The sequence below is a fragment of the Cnephaeus nilssonii genome, assembly GCF_951640355.1.
Source record: "Cnephaeus nilssonii genome assembly, chromosome: 8".
Lineage (NCBI taxonomy): Eukaryota > Metazoa > Chordata > Mammalia > Chiroptera > Vespertilionidae > Cnephaeus > Cnephaeus nilssonii.
In genome coordinates this window covers 96,169,560-96,186,325 of record NC_137079.1, presented here as the reverse complement: position 1 = coordinate 96,186,325, position 16,766 = coordinate 96,169,560, and the positions used below count along the sequence as shown (strand labels likewise).

The window sequence follows — 16,766 nt, the reverse complement described above, 5'->3', positions numbered from 1 at the left end:
TCAGTCAGAAAAAGCTAAGACCCATATAAGTTCACTCATTTGTGGGATATAAAACTGAAACTCATGAACACAAACAGCAGTGTGTTGATTGCCAGAGGGAAGGGGGTCATATCTTACCTAATAGACAAATATTTAAAGTGACCGTACCTTCGCTATGCCCACAGCCAATCAGTGAGTGAGTATGCAAATTAACCCACCAAAGATGGCAGTTAATTTGCATACAAAGGCAGGGTGGGCAGCACCATGGCCTGCTTCTGGGGGTACGGGTCCATCAGGGGCGGAGGAGGCCCTGCGGGCAGCGCCAGACACTGCCCACAAGGTACCAGTCCATCAGCAGGGGAGGTGGTGGGGTGGGCAGCGCCAGACGGCACAGGATGGGTCTGGGTCCATCGCAGGCCCCAGGAGGGGCAGCGGCCTGCCTAGCCACTCCCGGGGGTCCCTGGGAACATCGCTGCCCCGGGGAGGCGGAGGCGAGGCCGGACCCGCCTAGCCGCTCCCGGGGGTCCCTGGGAACATCGCCGCCCTGGGGAGGCGGAGGCAAGGCCGGACCTGCCTAGCCACTCCCGGGGGTCCCTGGGAACATTGCAGGCATGGGGTTGCTAAGACCCAGACCTGGCCTCTGGCCACAGATTCATAGCTTTGCGGAGACCTAGGGCAGGGATCTGTCTCATCTGCAGAGAGACAGAGGTTCTGCAGTGGCCCCAAGACGCGGGTGGGCCCAGTCAGGGATCAAGGGGCATGGAAGGACTCCTGGCAGAGGGGCAAGGACCCTCACCCCTGAGGCGGGGGTTGAGGGGTGGTGCCACCTCAGTGGAGGGGTGCTGCACTGCAGGGTACTGGACTGACTGATGTGATTCAGAGAAGCTCCCAGTGCTAATGGGCCTCGCTCAGGCGGCCTTCACACTTCAGAGGCAGTGACTCCTGCTCCTGCCTTGACCCAAAAGCAAGCCCGCGGTGCCCTGCCCCATGGCAGAGCATGCCTAGGCAGTGAGTGCGAAGCCTTCCACCTGCTCCGGAGAAGCGGGGGGGCAGTAAAGAATGGGGGGCAGGGGACGGGGAGAGGAAAGAATGTGGAGCATCCGAAATGAAGAGGTGCTGGAGAAAGAGGCTCGGAAGCCTGACTGGAAGGTTTGTTCTGTTTGCTGGGCGGCTCCCCCTTAGGAAGCGCAAAGAGCATGGCTCTGAGGGCTTCCTGTGTGCTGAGTCAAGTTCCACAGCCAACTGGAATTGGCCTCAGTTTCCTGGTCTATAAAATGGATGAATCATGTCCCAGTGCCTTCACTGAGCTTTGATGGCCAATTGAGATACTATATAAAGAAAATGAGGGAAGAAGTGAGAAAGAAAAGGAAGGACGAGCAACACAAAAGAAACACTGAAAGGAACCTGTAAACCCATTGTCACTTAAATAGGGAATATAGTCAATAGTGTTGTAATGATGGTATGATGCCAGGTGGGTACTAGAAATATCGGGGAACACTTTGTAAAGTATATGATTGTCTAACCACTATTCTGTAACTAATATGAAACCTGAAACCAATACAAAATAATGTTGAATGTAAAGAAATGAAAATTGGAGTGAAATTTTTATAAATTTCAAAGTTTAAATAAAAGCTGTAAAGGAAGGAAGGGGAGAATAAAAATAGTGTTTTTCATTTGCCACTTCATTAAAAAGACAGTTGTCCTTATATGGTGCTTTTATACTTTTCTAAGTCATTATCTCATTTTAATTTCCGGGCAACTTAAAGACAAGATAATTATTCCCTCCACTATTCAAAGAAAGGAAATCTTGGTGTCTGGTCCCAATGATTCAATCGTCAAGCCCTTATTGTAAAGCAGGGTTAGTAAAATTTTCTGTGCAGGGTCATATCTATACTAATAAAAGCCTTGGGGGTGATCAGGCCAGCAGGGGAGGGTATTTGGGGGCAATCAGGCCCGCAGAGGAGCAGTTAGATGTCAATCAGGCCAGCAAGGGAGCAGTTAAGGGGCAATCAGGCAGGCAGGTGAGCGGTTAGGAGCCAGCGGTCCCGGATTGTGAGAGGGATGTCCAACTGAGGTTTAGGCCCGATTCAACAGGGATCGGGCCTAAACCTGCAGTTGGATATCCCCCGAGGAGTCCCATATTGAAGAGGGTGCAGGCTGGGCTGAGGGACACCCTCTCCAGTGCACGAATTTCGTGCACCAGGCCTCTAGTTATATGATAATAGAATATTTGACTTTGAGTGGTGGGTACACAGTATTTACAGATCTTGTAACATAGAAACCCACACCTAAAACCTCTATGTTCATGTTTGTTGACCAATGTCACTCCAATAAATTGAAATTTTTAAGAAGTTAATTTCTTTACATTAAAAAAGCAAACAAGCAAGCAACAACAAAAAAGATCTAATACTGCTATGTGCAGTGTCTGGGTTTCAGCACTTAAGAACTAATTTTAAGCATTTGGAAATTTTGCATTATGAGGTCATTTTCATTGAAGCATTAATTTGTGTGAATACTGTATAGCTATAAACTTAGATTACATCTTGCTAGAAAGGGTTTAAGTTTGCATAGATCTTTATACTGGTGATTCTTGAGGCCCTCTCTTTAAACTTGATCCCTTGTGAATCATACAATCATATTTCCAACTGCTTACTGGAAAGTTAGTTATTTTCATGATCATGGTATCTCCCCTGCCAAGTAATTATGGAAAATGAGTTATTTTCAAAGAAAAACACACATATTCCCTTTGATGAACATCACTGAGGCAAGAAATACTGTCAGCAATATATCCTCTATCTCCAAATTAGTAGAGGCTTCCCTTTTAATTTCACCCCTCCTCTTAATCTACACTAGGGCCTATTTGCTTGCAGCCTCTCCCAATACAAAGTTATATAATAGCATTTCAGTAGCTATTAAACTCAATTCCCGAAACATGTGTCATCCAAATGAGATATTATGAAGTTATTACAGATATTTTATCACATGAACTAAATTATTACCTTTCATTACATTTGTGACTAATAAGTGTATCATTTTTATTAAACACAATTAATATTTATCAATACCAATCAATGAAGCAGATTCTCCAAAACTAAAGTAAAAGAAGGATAAGTTGTATTTACAACAGAAGCACAAATTCTAGGCCTTAGCATTAACAGGCTTTAAATATGTTTCAGTATATATTGCTACTTACCTTATGGGCAGGGACCAGATTTACCAAAACTGTATCCAAAAGCTCCTGAGATACTGTATCACCTTCACAAATAATGGAACTCATGAGGTCTACCATGTGCATATGAACTTTCTGATTGTGGCCATTGCTGAAATTTAAAATAGATATTTAGGGTGTAATTAAAATATTCATTATTTAATCCTAACATGGTACTAATAAGCATTATACTTTATAAAAAAGATACTAAAATATTAATTATATCAAATTCTATATATTCATTTAAAGCTTCCCTGGCTCCCAAATCTTATAATATTATCCAAAATCTTTTTTTAAACTACATTTCCTGGATTACTTTCCCCTAATTTTAACAAGTCTCAAAATCAAAAGTAATTAACTCAAATGCAACTTTATATTTAACTTCAGAAAATCAAATTGCTTTGCTGAAGTTCATTATAGTAATTTTAAAGAACACAAAAATAATTCAACTATTCTCATGAATTAAGGAGTCAGTAATACATGTTAGTAAAAAGATAATCCAAGAAATATTTTTACATTGGGTATAGATTGCCTTAATGCTACCCTTGTATTATTTTCTACATCACAAACTTGATTCAGTTATTTGTTTTTAAATCATCTGTAAAAATGTTAATGAATTCTTAAGTTACAACTCTTAGCCTTCCAATATTTATAACGAACACAGTTTATGCAGATTCGTCTGTAAGTTAAAAACCCTTCATATTTAAAAAAGTTGTATAAACTTACTTTATAACTGAAAATAATGTTCTGTATAATTGTGTAAAAATTTCATTGCTATCTTCCAACTCAAAGCATATGTTATATGACTTGACCCAAGCAATGTTCTAAAATAAGAGGTAAAAAAGATGAAAGATAAACACTTTAATTAGTGCAAACATACCAGCACAAAAAAACAATTTAAAATGCCATTTCAAGATATAATATATTGCTTACCTCAAGTAAATAAAAATACCTATTGAATTGTGGGCTCTTTGTATCCTCTAACCCCTTCAACTGCCTTGTTATAAACATAAATATATCCTTAAAAAAAAACACAAAGTATTGTTTAGATTATAGAATGCTAAATTAAAATATCCAATGCTAAAGCTAATTCAGCACTAGTATCTATCCTAATAAATCATAAACAACCAAGAAAAAATTGCATTTGGCTGAAATTTTTTAAAAGGACATCATATGAAAATACCAATTAACTTACTACCCTTCATAGGAAAATAAAAATCATTTACCCTGATCTTAAAGTAGAGAAAAATTTCATCTTACAGCAAGTTAAAAAAAAAATTGACCTAAAAATTGAGTGAACTAAAATTTATGCTAACTTTATCAGAATAAAAGAGGTAGCAATGACTGGGAATTGATCAGCTTTGCTAGAACAGCACCTATGTATGGTAATAATATAGCAAGAACACAGTTTAGGAGCCTTAAAATTCCAAAATAAAATCTCCAAGTAAAAAGACAATAGATCGCAGACGCTGAGAAATTTTAAAAAGACCCTTAAGAAGTTAACTTTTAAGCTTCCTATTTAATTGTTATAATTATTTGTCTCTCCCCACCAGTTTTCAATCTATCTCTATCCCTTGCTTTCTATTTTTGGGTTTGCTCCCCACCTCCGATTGGGGGGAGGGGCAGGTGGAAGGAAATGAGTCCATGTGTCTCTCTCACGTGGATTTCTCTCTCTTTTTCTCTCTCTTCCTCCATCCCTCCTTCTCCCCCTCCCTGGGCCCCTACCCACTGCTAGCTCCTTTCCACTCTCTCTAAAAAGCAATGGAGAAAATATCCTCTGGTGAGGATTAACAACAAAAGAGGGAAAAAAAATGTTTCCTTTAGAAGTAAAATGATAAACAAGCATATTTTTTAAAGGAAAGAAATGTAATATGCAGATGACTAAGTATATTTTCAAGAAAAACACTATCGGGAGAGGGAAAAAGATGGCGACCGGCAGGAAGGTAGGGAGAGAGAGAGTGTGAGTGAGGAACCCATAGAGGCGAGTGTAGATGTGTGTGGTGTGTGTGTGTGTATGAGATAGGGTCAGTTAGATTCTGCAGGTCTTCCAAGGGGCTCCCGAACAGGGCAGCCCTAGACGGCGGAGCCCCGTGCACAAAGCGGACACTTCTCGGCGGCTGGTGCTGACGCAGAGACCACGCCATCTTGGGAAACAGAGCTGCCCGAGACTCGGATCCTGGCTTCTGACACAAACCAGGACCCTGCAGCCACTGGGGACAGAGAACTGCTATCACAGCTTCAGACAAACAAGCAAGAATCCAGACTTCCCGGCAGATTTCCGTGAGTCAAAGAGCCTATCCCCCTCCTCCCAGGCGCTGATAGCGCCATAGTAACTGATAGACGCGCCCCTCCCCCAAGCTGCTGAGCGCCCACAGGCGTGCGGAAAGCGCCATAGTAACTGATAGACGCGCCCCTCGCCCAAGCTGCTCACAGGCGCGCGCACAGACAGCGTCATAGTAACTGATAGACCCGCCCCTGGCCCAAGCTGCCGAGCTTTGCGCAGGGACGCGCTCCCTCTTAGGGAATTTGGCGCGCGCTCGCGCACGGGACAGAAGCAGCTCCCCGTCGGGGAAATCTGTCAGTGCGCACAGAGGGCTCCCCTTCGGGGAATTTGGGGGAATTTGGCTCGCGGGGCACAGCTCCCCCTTCGGAGATTCTTAAAAGCGTGCACAGAGGGGCTTCCCTTTGGGGAATTTGGCGCGCAAGACGGACTCCGCCCCCCTTCTGGGACTTTGGGAGAGTGCACTGAGCCGGCTCACCTTCAGGATTTTAAGAATGTGCGCTCTAGCCGGTTTGGCTCAGTAGAGAGAGCACACACAGGACGCAGCCCCACTTCAGGGAATTTGGCACGCCGGACACAGCTGCCTGGGATCCCTGACTCACAGCGCATTCACACTAAGAGCCAGCGACCCCAATTGTTGGTGCGTGCACACACAGGGACCCTGATTCTCAACGAGAAACCTCACAAGGCAACAGAGACTTTGACACTCGAGTCTTGGTGCAGACACAGGGAAACTCTGACTCCTGGCACATGCTAAGGATCTCATTCTCGGCACATACCAACAGTGTGGTGCAGACAGGGCCCCTGATTCTAAATGTGCACACGAGACCACACGGAACACTGGGGACACTGATCCTGGGCAAGTCTGGTTCCCACCAACCAAAGACAGTCACACGTCCTAGTGTCAGAGCACTTCAGTGAAACTAGGGTGGAGCGAAGTCCCCACAGCACACGACCCAGGTCCACGCAAACAGAAGCTTGAGCTTTCTGGTAATAGCCAGAATGGGGAAACGAAATAACTCACAGAGGAAAGAAAATGTGGAGTCGCCAAGAAAGGAAATTAGTGAAACTGAAGCTTGCAACATGACCGAAAAGGAGTTCAGAGTAATCGTCGTGGAATTTATACAATGGATGGATGAGAAAATCAACAACTTATGCAAGAATCAGGAAGAAATGAAGAGTGATATAGCTACAATCAAAAACACCATGGAAAGTTTCAACAGTAGATTACAAGAAGCAGAGGACCGAATTAGTGAGTTAGAAGATCAGGTACAGAAACAAGCTCAAGCTGAACAGCAATTGGAGAAAAAAATTAAAAAGCAGGAGGAAAGCCTAAGGGAGCTTCGGGACAACATGAAACGAAGTAACATGCGTATAATAGGGCTGCCAGAAGGACAAGAAGAGCAGCAGGGATTAGAAAATCTATTTGAAGAAATAATGACAGAAAACTTCCCGGATATGGGAAAGATAAAAGTTACGCAAGTAAAGAGAGTCCCAAGCAGGATCAACCCCAAAAGACCCACACCAAGACATGTCATAATTTCAATGGCAAATATAAATGATAAAGAGAGAATCCTAAAGGCGGCAAGAGAGAGACAGAGAGTTACCTACAAAGGAACACCCATCAGATTGTCAAATGATTACTCATCAGAAACACAACAAGCTAGAAGTGAATGGAAGGAGGTATACAAAGTGTTGCAAAGCAAAGGACTGAATCCAAGAATACTATATCCAGCAAGACTATCAATCAAAATTGAAGGGGAAATCAGGAGCTTTGCAGACAAAAAAAGCCTCAGGGAGTTTATCACCACCAAACCAGCAATGCAAGAATTGCTAAAGGGAATACTGTAAAAAGAAGAAATAAACAGGTAAGAAGGAATACAGACACAAAAATAGATATGACTGCAAACAAATACCTTTCAGTAATAACTTTAAATGTAAACGGACTAAATGCTCCAATCAAAAGACATCGAGTAGCTGAATGGATAAAAAAACACGACCCATATATATGCTGTCTACAAGAGACCCACCTCAGAACAAGAGACTCACACAGATTGAAAGTGAAGGGATGGAAAAATATCTTTCAGGCAAATGGAAATGAAAAAAAAGCTGGGGTAGCAATACTTATATCTGACAAAATAGACCTCAAAGTAAATGCCATAACAAGAGATAAGGAAGGCCACTTCATAATACTAAAGGGAGAAATCCAACAAGAAGAAATAATTCTGGTAAACATATACGCTCCCAATATAGGAGCACCCAAATACATAAAAAAAACTCCTGGAGGATATCAAGGGAGAGATTAATAGCAACACAATCATAGTAGGAGACTTTAATACCCCACTATCACCACTGGACAAATCCTCTAAACAAAAAATCAGCAAAGAAACAGCAATCCTAAATGACTCACTAGACCAGATGGAATTAATTGACATCTTCAGAACATTTCACCCCAAAGCCACAGAATATACATTCTTCTCAAGTGCACATGGGTCATTTTCAAAGATAGACCATATTCTGGGTCACAGGCAAAGTCTCTTCAAATTCAAGAAGATAGAAATTATATCAAGCATCTTCTCAGATCACAGTGGCATAAAACTGGAAATCAACTACAATAAAAACAATCCAAAGAAATCAAACACATGGAGACTAAACAGCATGCTATTAAACAAGGACTGGGTCACCAGAGAGATCAAGGAAGAAATAAAAAACATCATGGCAACAAATGACAATGAAAACACAACAATCCAAAATCTTTGGGACACAGCGAAAGCAGTCTTGAGAGGGAAGTTCATAGCTCTACAGGCCTATTGCAAAAAACAAGAAACAATGGTAATAAATTACTTAACCCTACAACTCAAAGAGCTAGAAAAAGAGCAGCAAGAAAAGCCCAGTGTAACCAGAAGGAAGGAAATAACAAAGATCAGAGCGGAGATAAATGACATAGAGACCAAAGAAACAATACATAAGATCAACAAAACCAAGAGCTGGTTCTTTGAAAGGATAAACAAGATTGATGGACCTCTAGCCAGGCTCACCAAGAAGCAAAGAGAGAGGACCCAAATAAACAAAATCAGAAATGAAAGAGGTGAAATAACAACAGACCCCGCTGAGATACAAAGGATTGTTACAAAATACTACGAACAACTCTATTCCAACAAACTGGACAATCTGGAGGAAATGGACATATTCCTAGAAAAATATAACCTTCCAAAAATCAATCAAGAAGAATCTAAACAGCTCAATAGGCCAATAACTATGGACGAAATTGAAGCAGTCATCAAAAAGCTTCCAGCAAACAAAAGCCCGGGGCCAGATGGCTTCACAGGAGAGTTTTACCAAACATTCAAGGAAGAACTAAAACCTATCCTCCTCAGACTATTCCAAAAAATTCAAGTGGAAGGAACACTTCCAAGCTCCTTCTATGAAGCCAGCATCACCCTAATACCAAAACCAGATAAAGACAACACAATGAAAGAGAATTACAGACCAATATCCCTCATGAACATAGATGCCAAAATCCTCAACAAAATTCTAGCAAATCGGCTCCAGCAGTACATCAGAAAGATCATACACCATGACCAAGTAGGATTTATCCCAGGAATGCAAGGATGGTACAATATCCGCAAATCAATAAACGTGATACATCACATAAACAAATTGAAAGATAAAAATCACATAGTCATATCAATTGATGCAGAAAAAGCATTTGACAAAATCCAACACCCTTTCTTGATAAAAGCTCTCAACAAGGTGGGAATAGATGGCTCATACCTCAACATAATAAAAGCTATATATGATAAACCCACAGCAAACATCATACTCAATGGACAAAAACTAAAGACATTTCCCCTAAGAACAGGAACAAGACAGGGATGCCCACTCTCACCACTCCTGTTTGACATAGTACTGGAAGTATTAGCCATTGCAATTAGACAAGAAGAAGAAATAAAAGGCATCCAGATTGGAAAAGAACAAGTAAAGCTGTCTTTATTTGCAGACGACATGATATTGTACATAAAAAATCCGAAAGACTCCGTCAAAAAACTCATAGACTTAATAAATGAATTCGGCAATGTAGCAGGATACAAAATTAACGCCAAGAAATCTATGGCCTTTCTATACACCAGTAGTGAACTTACAGACAGAGAGACTAAAAAGGCAATCCCATTTACCATCGCACCAAAAAAATTAAGATACCTAGGAATAAACTTAACTAAGGAAGTAAAAGACCTATACACGGAAAACTACAGGACACTGAAAAAAGAGATAGAGGAAGACGTAAACAGATGGAAGAACATACCATGTTCATGGATTGGTAGAATCAACATCATTAAAATGTCCATACTACCCAAAGCAATCTATAGATTCAATGCACTCCCCATTAAAATACCAACGGCATATTTCACAGACCTTGAAAGAACTCTCCAAAAATTCATCTGGAATAAAAAAAGACCCCGAATAGCAACAGCAATCCTGAGAAAGAAGAATAAAGTAGGAGGGATCTCAATACCAGATTTCAAGCTGTAGTACAAAGCCACTGTTCTCAAAACAGCCTGGTACTGGCACAAGAACAGACATATAGATCAATGGAACAGAATAGAGAATCCAGATATTGACCCAAACCACTATGCTCAATTAATATTTGACAAAGGAGGCATGAACATACAATGGAATAAAGACAGTCTCTTCAATAAATGGTGTTGGGAAAATTGGACAGATACATGCAAAAAAATGAAGCTTGATCACCAACTTACGCCATACACAAAAATAAACTCAAAATGGATACAGGACTTAAACATAAGACGGGAAACCATAAAAATACTAGAGCAATCCACAGGCAGCAAAATGTCAGACATATGCCAAAAGAAATTCTTCACTGACACTGCCCCTAGGGCAATGGAAGCTAAAGAGAAAATTAACAAATGGGACTACATCAAAATAAAAAGCTTTTTCACAGCAAAAGAAACCATCAACAAAACAACAAGAAGGCCCACTGCATGGGAGAACATATTTGCAAATGGCATCACTGATAAAGGTTTAATCTCCAACATCTACAGGCAGCTTATACAACTTAATAAAAGGAAGATAAATGATCCAATAAAAAAATGGGCAACAGACCTAAATAGAATCTTTTCAAAAGAAGACAGAAGGAAGGCCAAGAGACACATGAAAACATGCTCAACGTCACTAATTATCCGAGAGATGCAAATCAAAACAACAATGCGGTACCATCTCACACCTGTCAGAATGGCTATCATCAACAAATCAACAAACGACAAGTGTTGGCGAGGATGCGGAGAAAAAGGAACCCTCGTGCACTGCTGGTGGGATTGCAGACTGGTGCAGCCACTGTGGAGAACAGTATGGAGTTTCCTCAAAAAACTGAAAATGGAACTCCCATTTGACCCAGTAATCCCACTCCTGGGAATATATCCGAAGAAACTAGAAACACCAATTAGAAAGGATATATGCACCCCTATGTTCATAGCAGCGCAATTCACCATAGCTAAGATTTGGAAACAGCCTAGGTGCCCGTCAGCAGATGACTGGATCAGAAAACTGTGGTACATCTACACAATGGAATACTATGCTGCCATAAAAAAGAAGGAATTCTCATCATTTGCAGCAACCTGGGAGGAATTGGAGAACATTATGTTAAGTGAAATAAGTCAGTCAATGAAAGAAAAATACCACATGATCTCACTCATTTATGGATAATAAAGAACATTATAAACTTGAACAAAAAGATAGATACAGAGACAGTAAAGCATCAAACAGACTGTCAAATTACAAGGGGAAGGTTAGGGAGAGGTGGGGGAGATAAGAGATCAATCAAAGGACTTGTATGCATGCATATAAGCATAACCAATGGATGCAAAACTCTGGGGGGTGGGGGCATATATGGGAGTGGGGTGTGGGGAGGGCAATGGTAAGATATGTACACATATAATACCTTAATAAAAAAATTGGAAAAATAAAAATAAAAAATAAAAAAAAAAAGAAAAAAAAAAAAGAAAAACACTATCAAAAGTACATCCTTCAAAAATGGTTACTATGACAGTACTGTGAAAAATATGTCCTCCATGAATAAACCCTTCTGGTTTGACTATGGAAACTGTCATATTGACTACCTGAAGATGGAAAGGCCACAGTCATTTATAATCTCTCCAACAATCATTGACCTAAATGTGAAGTCAGGTGTAAAGGGTTTCCCTATGACAACAATAAACTGACAGTGGAAAGGTAAGAATCAAAGTGTCACAATTTTCTATTATTATTACTATAGACAAAGAGAATTATAACTTTGATGCAAATAGAGTGAAAACTATTCCATAAATACTTAAAAACACCCTCAAAATGAATACTTTATAAGTACTACCCCAATAAAATGAAAAAAGTATTTATAATTAAGACCCCCAAAAGAGACCAGAAAAAATAAGATACTCTTTAATTTTTCAGCTATTAAGTAATCCAAAGACTCTAATCTCAACTCTTCAATGTTCTTCTCATAAATTGTGCTGTTATAAATAGAACAGATATATTACTATTCTTTTGGGAGAACTTTTCATCACCCTGTAGCCTTGAGACAGGACACTGATTATGCAAACTGAGAAATCCACAATAGAGGTAGAAGAAATCATGAAGCAGCACTAAGTTACACTTCACTCTTCATGAGAATGCCAATAAGACACCAGGTGAGGAAGAGCCACAGTCAATCAAATACAATCACTCCTTAAACCAATTAAGTACTTCCAAATGAGACGTTCAAATTAGAAGTCAAGATATACACTTGGGTGTACGACTCCACAGATAAGCTCACATTACTTACTGAAGTCTCTGATCATTCTCAACTCTTTCAACGTTTAATTCCACTTTTAAGTAACAAATACTAGCTCCTACCACCACCATCCTGAGATTGTTTTACCAATTAAAATGTAAAGCAAGTATATCCATCAAGTTTAGGCATTCCATACTGAAATTTGGCAGACATGATCAAATAAGTAGGTTCCTCACTCCTATTATCAAGAAGCAACTGCATAAATTCAAGAATCAAGTCTTGTTTTTCACCAGAGAAACCCAGTTCCTGACACATAATTAAGATCAATATTTGTTAAATAAAATAAACCTAAATTGACTGCCATTTTTTCACACTGGGTATTAATAATCTTCCCATGGACTCATTCTCTAATCAATTTGTCACAATTATCTTTTACTGTGTCTTTTGTTGTCAGTTTTTCTAATTTTCTGCCTAACCTACCTTATTCATTTTTCTTATTGTATTCTTTTTCTACAGCTAGATTAATCACACTATTCCACTTTTCTCATCTTTTAAAGATTTACCATGCATAAGGTTTTATTTACAACTACTATAACTAGGTCTTTTTTCTATTTCATTAAAATTTTGTTCATATTATTTTCTTCAACACAATTCACATCACATCTTCCATTAAATGAATTAGGATATATATAAATGGATTATATATATTCAGGTTTATAATGGATACTGTCTTTTAAATAACAAACATGGTCTTTAACACGGGTTTTCAAAAGGAAAAACAATTGTCCCCCAAGTAATATGGAAATAAAGCTAATGATGACATAAAAAGTATAGAATAAACACCAGAAACTGTTTTCTAAAAGCAAGTACTTAATGGGAATAGCGTTATGGGGAGGAAGTAAATTCTAAAGAAAACAGAATAAGTTTAACAAAAGATTTCTCAGCTAATGTTTAATGTCTAAGAAGCCAAAGAAATTACCTAAACACTTTAACTCCCATTTTAGTTAGAAAGATAAATAGAAGTATCAGTCAATCTTGGCAGTTCTTTAAATCAGTACTTGCCTTTAGTTTATCAGGGGATGTGTACGGAGCTTCAGGAGCATAAATCCTGAAAATATCAGCCAGGCAGCAGGCCACCAGTAGGCGAACATCTTTATCAGGATGCTTGAGAAAAAAATCTGAAGCCAGATGTAAAGCCAGGTTTAAATAAAGCTCCTTTTCTTCTTCAGAGTCCTGGTCCATATCCATGAAAGTTTTCACAACCATCTATACAAAAACACAATAATCAAATAATGAAATCCTTCATGTAAAAATAAAGTTATTTGAAATAAAAGCCATATTAATTGCAAAGGTTAAACTTCCAATAAATATACTTTTACTTTTCTTTGGAAGTGTCTACCTGAGAGAACAAGATCCTTATAAAACTATAGGATAAATAACTTTTCTTTAAAAGACAAAGTAAAATACTTTTAATTTATGCATACCAACTAACCAGATTTAAAAAATTTAAAGCTACCCTTACATAGTGCTTCTGATCTCACTGATACAACTGGAATAAAAGGAGTATGTCCCTTCTTAAAAACACATCCTTTTAATATATCTAATCCTTTTATTAAGAGAAAAGTATACCTCTAAAGAAAAACTTAGAGTGACAGTTTACTATTCCATCTGAGCCATAAACCACTCCAGATACATGGATTAATATATTCAGCTAAAAAAAAGAATATGTAAACAGATTCAAGAAAGGATGGCAAAGATGCATCCCTAAATGTGGAAAAGCTATCCCGAGAGACTACCATAGCATCCAACAAAGTATTTCTTGTGCCACAGTAAAAGATAATATGAAATGGATAGTTCATTAGTAGGACTCAATAGCATGTATAGAATGAACCTACTAGAAAGGTTCCTTTTTCAAAAACATTTACATAAAAGAAGTGGGATAAACATAATGGGGAGAAACAGTAAATTTGAATTCTGTGAAGAGCTTTCTCTAATTTTAGTACTAGTAGTTATGATGAACCCTCAGTCTATACTATTACCACTTCAAATAAGACAACAAAATTGCCTAACTTGACAAAGGCACAGGAAAGCTGACCATCTGGCATCCACTAGGTGGTGCTGCAAATACTAATCAACAACCAAGGCTAGCCACCAAGTATCAATGTCTAGGAACTGGTCCTGGAGACATACTGCAAGGATTTCCACTCTGCTGTAGAGCTAGACTTCTGAGTAATAAATGTCCAATGTCTTACTGAATTCTCAGAGCAGCCGTGAGAAACTGTTCTTCACAGAATAGACCCTCAGTTCTATTATGTCAGATGCCAGAATCAACAGTACACTAATCCTTCCAGATGAGCACTACAGTTTCAGGGTATAATGTCCAGATTACTCTCCTAACTTTTTAATTTTATTACTTTCAAGATATATGCTTTGATGACCTAGTGTATTATGAAAAGAGACAAAGAAAAAAAGACCTATATGCAGAGAGCTATTTCTTTCTCTACAGTGACATCTTACATATTAACAAATTGTTATAATTTATACTAGTAAAACTTACAGCTGTACTTGGACATGTTAAAAATTATTATTATCCCACACCAAATCCTGTTTATATTTCTCTAAGAAGTTTGCTAAAATAGTGGTAAGTGTAAATTAGGAAAATTAAAGAAGATAAATTATATTAACCAAAATACAGTTGGGCATAAACATCTACAAAAATAATGAAAGCATCTATAATAATAAAAGCCTAAGCAACCATCGCAACCAAACGGACGATCGAACAGGCTGCGTGCGGCGACCAGGCCAGCAGGGGGGTTAGTGAGGGGCGACCAAACAACCAAACAACAAGCTGCGTGAGGCAACGAGACCGGCGGGGGGTGGGGTGGGGGAGGAAGGGCAGTGAGGGACGACCAAACAGAAGGGGCATTTGGGGGCGACCAGGCCAGCGGGGGGGCGGGGGGCAGTGAAGGGCAACCAGGCTGGCAGAGGGTGGCAGTGAGGGGCGACCAGGCCAGCGGGGGGGGGGGGGGGGGGGGGGCAGTAAGGGGCGACCAGGCCAGCGCGGGGGTCGGGGGGTGCAGTTGGGGGCAACTAGGTCGGCAGGGGTGGAAGTTGGGGGTGACCAGGCCAGCAGGAGGGCAGTTAGGGGCAATCAGGTAGGCAGGCCAGTGAGCAGTTAGGAGCCAGTGGTCCCAGATTGTAAGAGGGATGTCTGGCTGCCAGTTTAGGCCTGATCCCCAGAATCGGGCCTAAACCGGCAGTTGGACATCCCCCGAGGGGTCCCAGATTGGCTGAGGGGACACCCCCTACCCCCATTGCACAAATTTCATGCACCGGGCCTCTAGTACTACAAATACTAAATGTAAGCACTATACAAAATATTCTAAGACTAACAAATAAGTTTACTCAAGGGCTAGATAAGGGGGAATTCCTCACTACTGTCTGCAACTTAAATAGTGGTATAAACTCATCAATAACTCATATGAGTCCTCTGAATTAAAAAAGATGTCGGAGAAAATAACATCTCTAAAAGTCGCTGTACACTAATCAGCTTATAAGTGTAGTCTCTGTGTTTAACATAAGTTTCTTAGCAAACAATAGGGTTGTTTACCTACCACTGCTAAAATATAAACAAATATCAGGAAATGAATGTACTTGTTTCCCTAAAAATTCTATATAGGTCAAGAGATGTAGATACACAGAAGAAAAAACACACAACACCCTATACAGAAAGGGTTTGTAGCTTGACTATTTTTAGTAAGATATATACTGGTTCCTAACTGGATAAAATATCCACATATTGGTAAATTGAATCTGCTCAAAGATATATTTGCATTTGAATAACAAGCATGTGATATTTGACATCATAATACTTTAAGCATAAAGCTATAACACTAAGACTTCACCATGAAATTAGAGTAGTGGTTTATCTTCTGATAAAAATAAACCACACAGCAATAGCTATAAAACAGTACTTTGCTTTAAAGTTCCTGGGCCTTCATTGATTAATTATGGCAAGTTTTTTATCTTGAAATATAAGTAAATAATGATAGATCAAGTAAAATAAATGACTCCGTTGATTCAACCAGGAGGGGGAAAAATACTCAAAATTTTAAAAAATATGAACTGGTAAATCAATTTAACATTCTCCTTGGCCACTCTCTTCCTTTAGCCATTAGAACAATCAAGAGACCATCACTGCCATGAAGGAAAAGGAGAAATATTATTCAAACACATATGAAGAGACTCTAGCCATAGAATGACGGCCTCATTTATAAAAGTTCACCATCAATGTTGATTCATTCATGCATGTCAAAGCAGAGAGAAAAGATAGAGTTAAGCTCTTTAACCTACTCTTAAATAACTTATGAAAAAGTAAAATATAGCCTGAGTATTCAGTACAAAAATTTAAAACTTCCTTTCTCATAGGAGACAACTTTCTATAGACAAAAATTAATATGAATATTGTGGATTTTTTCTTTATACTCAACTATAGTACGCCCTAGAAAATCTAAGCC

At 39.4% G+C, this 16,766-nt stretch overlaps 1 protein-coding gene across 7 annotated transcripts in view; it reads right to left on the bottom strand.

The window, feature by feature from the left end:
- PDS5B (PDS5 cohesin associated factor B) overlaps positions 1-16,766 on the bottom strand; it is a 258,856-nt gene that overhangs the window by 161,960 nt on the left and 80,130 nt on the right. For all 7 annotated transcript variants that reach the window (XM_079779314.1, XM_079779316.1, XM_079779317.1 and 4 more), the window contains exons 3-6: positions 13,312-13,515; positions 4,121-4,207; positions 3,914-4,011; positions 3,173-3,299 (exon numbers count right to left, since the gene is read on the bottom strand). In XM_079779314.1, coding sequence (XP_079635440.1) covers positions 3,173-3,299; positions 3,914-4,011; positions 4,121-4,207; positions 13,312-13,515 — 516 coding nt within the window. The remainder of the gene's footprint in view (positions 1-3,172; positions 3,300-3,913; positions 4,012-4,120; positions 4,208-13,311; positions 13,516-16,766) is intronic.